Here is a 6991-nt window from a genome sequence, read left to right as displayed (position 1 = left end):
TAATTCGTTGAACATTTATATTCGTGTTTCTTCTGAACCATTAAAATCCATGAAAATTGGTATCCAACAAATATTAATGAATCCACAGTAAACAACGATGAAAATGTAACTTGACTTGTATTAAGTAGATCCATTACATTTTTTCCCCAATTTTACAAAAATTGTTTCAAAAACTTTCATCAGGAAACCAAAAAAAATCTAAATTTCCGGTAAACTTACAGGGATATAGTTTCTTGGAATAGTAAATTCAAAAATAACAAAATCAAACTTGATTTGTATTTTACGCTCCATTGTGTTCAGATTTCAAAAGATTTGATCAAGAGATGGTTTTAAATTTTATCATTTGGCCATGGAAAACCAAACAATACATATTTGGACATCATTTTGTCCAGTATTCCTTGAATAAATACACAAAAATAGAACAAACTGCCATATCTATACTAACTTTTACTAATACAACATCATATTTACAAATTGCTTCATGTAACAACTAATACAATGATAATATGAAAATGTTGGACACAATTTTACAAGTCATAATTCATATATACATCTTACTATTACAATGAATGATCTCTGACATGACAAATGATACTCGGATCTCATCAACTTTTACTCATCATCAAATATAATTGATCCATTGACTCATTAAATATCATGGGTACACATTTTTGTAAATTTAATACAATTTGAAATTTCTTGGACAATTGATTTCTTGGTTTTGTCTAATTCTTAATAAAAGCTAATTAAAAAATTTGTGTTTTCTTAGAAAATTAAAATTCATGGTTAACCTGTAACCACAATACCTATGAAAGTTGGAACCCAAAAATAATAATAAATTCATATTAATCTATAACATTCATATCTATATGATTTAAGAGTGTATGTTTTATCCTTTTCTACAAGATTTTACAGTATCATGATTATATATGGAAATTTTTTGTGAATATTTTCCCTTTGAAATTGTTTTCATGAATAATTGGGGAAAAAAACATCCGTAAAATGTATCCCTGTTATCGTTATTAATCAAATAGATGATACAATGATAAAAAATGGCCTAATGTCATCATGATGATTCTACTTTTGGTCTCTTGACCGGTGATTCTTCTGATTCTTTACTTGTAGTGGAATCTGAAAGAGTAAAAACATAAATTATACACAAACAATAAAACTTGAGAAAAACATATCTAAAACACACACACATTACTTTGTTTTTAGATATTATTTATTGGAACAACTTTGCTAGTGCTTTTGTGATAACCAACCATGAACAGATCTTTTTCTTAGAATGATTTTTCTGTACCAAAAGTCAGGAAAATGGCAGTTATTTTCTATTCATATAGTCCATTTCTGTGTGTGCTGCTGTGCTGTTTTTGTTTTTGTTGCACTTCAGTGTTTCTGTTGTTTTGTTGTTTTCCTCTTATAGTTGATGTGTTTACCTTAGTTTCAATTGTAACCCAGATTTATGCTCAATCGATTTATGACTTTCTAACAGCGGTATACTACTGTTGCCTTTATTTAAAATCAGAACACCAAATTAGAATACTTTTATTATCATCGTGGATTTCATTGGTACAAAGGGACCACAATTTTAATGTTCAATAATTTACAAACATTCTAATGAAAATGAATGCAAACTTAAATCAAATATCAATGAAAATTCAAGATTTCCTATATTCACTTACAGTTTTAAAGATTTTTTGGAAGAAAATTTATGATATTTTTCAAATTGACAGTACATTGCAACACAAAACAATCTACTTTCTACAAATAATGCCTTCATCAAATTTTGTTTTAAAGGTTATAATTAAGTTTAAGTGTATTCTTATTTCAATTTTGAACTTAAAATGCTAAAATAAACTATTCAAAACATTATACCATTTGTACATATCTTACCATTTGTATCTTTCTTTTCTTCACGCATCATACTCATGGCTACAAAAACAAATAATATAAATATAGTAGCAATTAAAATGTCAGGAAATAATAGTTCCTTTCAGAGGTAATCTGGTTTAAACTGTTACAGATTTTTCCATTTATTGGCATATAGTTAGAGTTTTGAACATTTTTAATAACTCACAACTAAGTTAAACCTCGCTAATCTTGCCAATTTAATGTGCCTATCTCAAGTCAGGAGCCTGAAGTGCAAAGGTTGTTGTTTGTTCATGTTGGTCATCTTTGTATTTTCTTTGTTTTGTTATAAATTTATGAAATTAGGCTTTCAACTTATATTGCTTTTAGGGTTCTCATTTGAATTGTTTCACATTTATCATTTTGTGACCTTTTAAAGTGACCACATGGTATGAGTTCTTCTCATTGCTAAAGGCTGTATAGTAGTTTTTAATTATTTTCCAATAACTCATCTTAACTCTGGTGGATAGTTGTCTCATTGGCAATCATACCACATCTACTTATTTTTATGTACATGTAGTTTAGCTATAAGATAAGATAAGAAAACTTTATGTTGATTCCGCATGAGTACAAATAAGCAACACAAGCTCTAAGGAGCTTTTGACCGAATAAATCAGAGCTATAGTATGTATTTCTAAACAGACAATTACCTAGTCTGACATCAGTTGTTCTATTCTGATCTGATTCATTGCTATCCTCTCCAACTTGAGAAAATGCCATGTTAGAATTCTCAGCATAAGATTGGTTCGAATCTTCATTTATAAACCCAGAGCATTCACTATCAGCTGTGGACATAGTTGACTGCTGAGTGTTCTCATCTGTATAAACACTTGAGGGACCTGGAATATAACCAAACAAAATGACATTCTTTTTTAGCTTTTGAAATGAAGCAATATTCTTATGGTTCTTATCATTCTTATTGAAATATAGCATGGGTAGCATGTAATTGAAGTCATTATTTAAATTGCAACATCAGCAGTTGTTTTTTTAACAATGCTGGAGTTCAAATGGACATTTGTTTTGGTGGTGCATACTAAGAAAAAAATAAAAATCATTCTATAAGTCAATTTATATGTATCTGTAATATGAAAAGCTTGTTGTAGTGTGCAAGCCAAGGCTTTGTGTTGAAGACAGTACTTTGACCTATAATCATTCAACTAATCATATTTGTGTTCATGTATATTTAATTATATAGACTTTTTTATGAAGCTGTTGACATTTATCCTACCTTGACTAGAAAAGCTCCTATCATTAGATGGTGTATTTTCTTTGTTTTCGGTCTTCTTTGCCACAGTTTTACCTCTTGCTTTTATCGTTCTTTTAAGACCGCCACCCTGTAAAAATAATTGACATCATATAGATAAATACATTGTATTGTAGTTTGAGATTAACAGTAAAAAGTTGTCAAAGGTACCAGGATTATAATTTAGTAGGCCAGACAAGTGTTTCTTCTACATCGTCAGTGACGCTCATATCAAAATATTTAGAAAGCCAAACAAGAACAAAGTTGAAGAGCATTGAGGATCCAAATTCCAAAAAGTTGTGCCAAATATGGCTAAGGTAACAGGGTTTCCGCTGGCGGTCGCCATTTTCGCAATTTGCGAAAAAATAATAATTGTGGCGATTAAAATTCGTCATTGGCGAAAGAATTTGGCGAAAGAAATATATATAACGATTTATTTTCAGCCATCTTGTTTGTTTACTTTTTTCGTGTTTCTCTGACTTTATCCATCAGACAATACTCGTAATTCACCTTGAACTCGTTAAGATTTTGACAGAAAATCAATAATCAGCTGATTGCATTTATAGCTATCGACATTAAAGGACTAATTGATAAAGGTGTTGATTTTATGATATGACAAAATGATATGGTTAAATGGCTTCTGTCATATGTCTCAAAAGGGATTTATTTACCGCTTTGTGAAGCACGTGTTTGAAGCAAAATTTACGCTTCCTCTCCTTCCTTTGAAAAGAAAATTATTGTTATGACGAAAAATGTTCAAAAGCTAGAAAGGTCTCTGATTTAAAACTTTATCATTTAACTTTCATATAGATCATTGATTTGAGTGGGTACTTCAAAGTCGTTTCAGTAACACTGGTGTTTCAAGCATAGTTGTACTTATTTACGATGGTCTAGAAAAGAAAACTGTTGTTATAAAGAAATCTATTTAAAAGGTTGGCATGAGAGTAACCCTTCAATGTAATGACTACACTTTACACGAGGGATCAATTCCAAGTAATAAGATTCTTCGTTTTGTTGTAAAAAAACACTTCTTATTTTGGGGGAGGGGGGTTGGGGGTGCTGGAAAAAAGAAAATTTTAAAGGAAAAATATATTTGGCGAAAAAAATAATAAAGTGGCAAAAAATATATTGTTTTGGCGAAAGAGGTGGCGAAAAAAATAATTGACCCAGGGGAAACCCTGGGTAATCTATGCCTGGGCTAAGAAAAACCTTAGTTTTTTGAAAAATTAAAAGTTTTGTAACTGGAAATTTAAAAAATAACCACATTATTGATATTCATTTTGGTGTTGACTACTTGGCTGGTGATACCCTCAGGACACACAACCACCAGCAGTGGCATCGACCCAGTGGTGTAAATAGTTATCAAAGGTACCAGGATTATAATTGAGTAAGCAGACAAGGTTTCATTTCGTCAGTAACCTAGGAATATGGTATGAGATCTAACTGGCTATCCGTTTTACAATATTCATTTATTGATCACCAGCCCAGTAGTCATCACTTATGTGTAAACATGAATTTTCATTGAGATACAATGTAAAATACTATAATTATTTTTAAAATAACAACACTTTCAATTTTTCAAAATATTGAGGAGCATATATTCCAGGAATGAGTTTCTTAGATTGCATGCAAATTGTCTAAACACATAGAACAATAGAGAATGTACTGAATTTATTTTTTGTTCGGCGACTGATTTTGTTGATTCTGTCATCTCTTGACTTGTTTAACTTTATCACACATATTTGCAATTGTCTGTCCCACCATAACATCTCTTAGTCTTAAGTAAATTTGACACATGAATCATGATCAATTCTAATCAATCATTGTAACATGTTTAGATATTTATTTCTAGGTTTAAGTTGCTGTCCAATCAAAATGACACCAGATCTTCTTAATACATAATTGGGTTGCCGTTTACACTTAAGTCTATGTACAAACCTGACTGGGTTCAGAGGCTGTGACTGGTACCCATTTAAAAATCTTCATGGTTGTTTCTCCAATAGTCACCCATCGTTTCTCCCTGAAAATTATAAATTACAAATAAATCATAAATGCACATGATTGACTTTTAAAAGCATATTTGTACCTATAAACATGATAAATGTTAAAGGGGTCAAAATTACACTTTCCAAGCTAAGTTTTTAACATAAATGCATTTGAATGTAATTTATCTAAAGCATGTTACATGTACGCATTTAAACTTTTCCAGATTCATAGCAGTACTTGTACTTAGACCACTTGGCCATCGAGGCCCCTTCATATATGTTAATATTAGTGCATGTACACTGTGTATATTGTATGTTTGTAAATATTGTCATGTTTATGATGTTTGTCTTGGTATTAATTCAATATTTGAATTTTTAAACCAATAAAATTATTGACTTTTGGTTAGATAACCTTGATTAATGTGCATTGTACAGTGTACATGTGTTTATATATTTTTGTGTATATCAATTGTTTCAATTTATTGATTACAGTTGCTTCACTCCTGGACTATACAAGTCAATCATTTTATTGGTGTAAAATCCAAATATTGAATTATAACCAAGACAAACACCATTAACATGACAATATTTACAAACATACAATGTGTGTGGGTGGAATGCGTAATTTTTCCTTTTGTGATCAATGTCAGCTGTGCCATTCATGCATCCATAGTCATAGTAGTTATTATGTTTATTATCATAAGAATACTAATTCTCTACATGGTTAGTCCATTTCCGATGAACCCTGTCTTGTACAAATATTTCAATGGTGGACGAAGAAAGTTATCAAAATAACGATGTTTGACCATGTTGACAAGTTAAAAGAGCATTATTCTGCATCGATGGTACATGTAGCAGTTAGATTGGAACCCTCAATCTGGTGGTCTAATGGCAGCACTCTAACCAATTGAGCCAAAGAAGGTCTTCCCTAGCTAGTTAGATAGCTGCGAAAACATAGTTTGATGATTTTGATATTTGCGGACCATCAAAATCATCACCTTAAGAGCTACATTTTTGCAGCTACTAGTTACACTACATTTTATATATCTCCAAGACTACAATTGTTGTGAATCTCAGGGTCATAAAACTTTCAAGCATGATTTTTATACTCGGACTCAAATCAACCAATCAAATAGTACGAGATTACTCTGACGGACTCAAATCAACCAATCAAATAGTACAAGATTACTCTGACGTCTGTTTTGCCAGACAAGCTGGGGCCATGGGACGTCAGAGCTTGTCCCTATTAAAAAAGTGGATATTTGCCCACCCAAAATAGATGCACTGCTTTATCGCTTCTGGAGCTGACCGAGGGCCTTGCAATTATATAAATTGGGCATCAATCTCTTCATTTTTCATTTATCTCTTCATTTATGTAAGTTTCACCTACTTACCAACCTTTATGTGTCTATATTTTAACAGTTTTCACAGAGACCCGTCGATTTTCTAGAGTAATCTCGGACTACCAATAAAATTGCTTGATTTCATGTTTCGAGCATGATTTTTGTGCTCTGACAACTGAGCAAAGTTTTATGCCTTTACAACAATTGTAGTCTTGAAGATATAAAATGTAGTCAAATGGTTCAGTGGTCGCGTCGTGAAGCATAAAAATTTACAAATAAAAAAATTATGTTTACTGGAACACACTTGACACGTCAAATTTTCTCCGTTTTCTTACCACTTTCTAACTTTGTCAATTGCATTTATAACACGTTTGATGTCTTCCTTGGCTCTGCTTCGAGTTTCTGCTCTAACTGAGCGGGATAACATGATATATTTTGTTGATTGAGTTTGTCAATTTTCTTGTCTTTTGTTCTTTCCCCTTGTAGCCCGGATGATATGTGACCGGTCC

At 31.5% G+C, this 6991-nt stretch overlaps 1 protein-coding gene across 1 annotated transcript; it reads right to left on the bottom strand.

Moving 5' to 3' along the window:
• Window positions 1–432: 432 nt before the first annotated feature.
• LOC134681788 (B-cell CLL/lymphoma 7 protein family member A-like) lies at window positions 433–6991 on the bottom strand. Its single transcript, XM_063541433.1, has 6 exons — window positions 6818–6991; window positions 5093–5174; window positions 3140–3245; window positions 2562–2750; window positions 1897–1935; window positions 433–1131 (listed from the first exon to the last, which is right to left on the bottom strand). The coding sequence occupies exons 1-6, from the start codon at window positions 6907–6909 to the stop codon at window positions 1067–1069; spliced, it is 573 nt and encodes a 190-aa protein (XP_063397503.1). The 5' UTR covers window positions 6910–6991; the 3' UTR covers window positions 433–1066.

This window comes from Mytilus trossulus, chromosome 8 (genome assembly GCF_036588685.1).
Source record: "Mytilus trossulus isolate FHL-02 chromosome 8, PNRI_Mtr1.1.1.hap1, whole genome shotgun sequence".
Classification (NCBI taxonomy): Eukaryota; Metazoa; Mollusca; class Bivalvia; order Mytilida; family Mytilidae; genus Mytilus; species Mytilus trossulus.
The sequence above is the reverse complement of the archived record's forward strand: the minus strand, read 5'-3'. Positions and strand labels throughout refer to the sequence as shown.

Bases quoted from the DNA above. Each gene is read 5' to 3' on its own strand.
- LOC134681788 (XM_063541433.1), bottom strand. From the start codon at position 6,909: ATGTTATCCCGCTCAGTTAGAGCAGAAACTCGAAGCAGAGCCAAGGAA. The intron at 2,751-3,139 runs GTAGGATAAATG...GTTATATTCCAG, and splicing joins TAGGAGCTTTTCTAGTCAAG to GTCCCTCAAGTGTTTATACA. The intron at 1,132-1,896 runs GTAAGATATGTA...TTACTCTTTCAG, and splicing joins AGAAAAGAAAGATACAAATG to ATTCCACTACAAGTAAAGAA.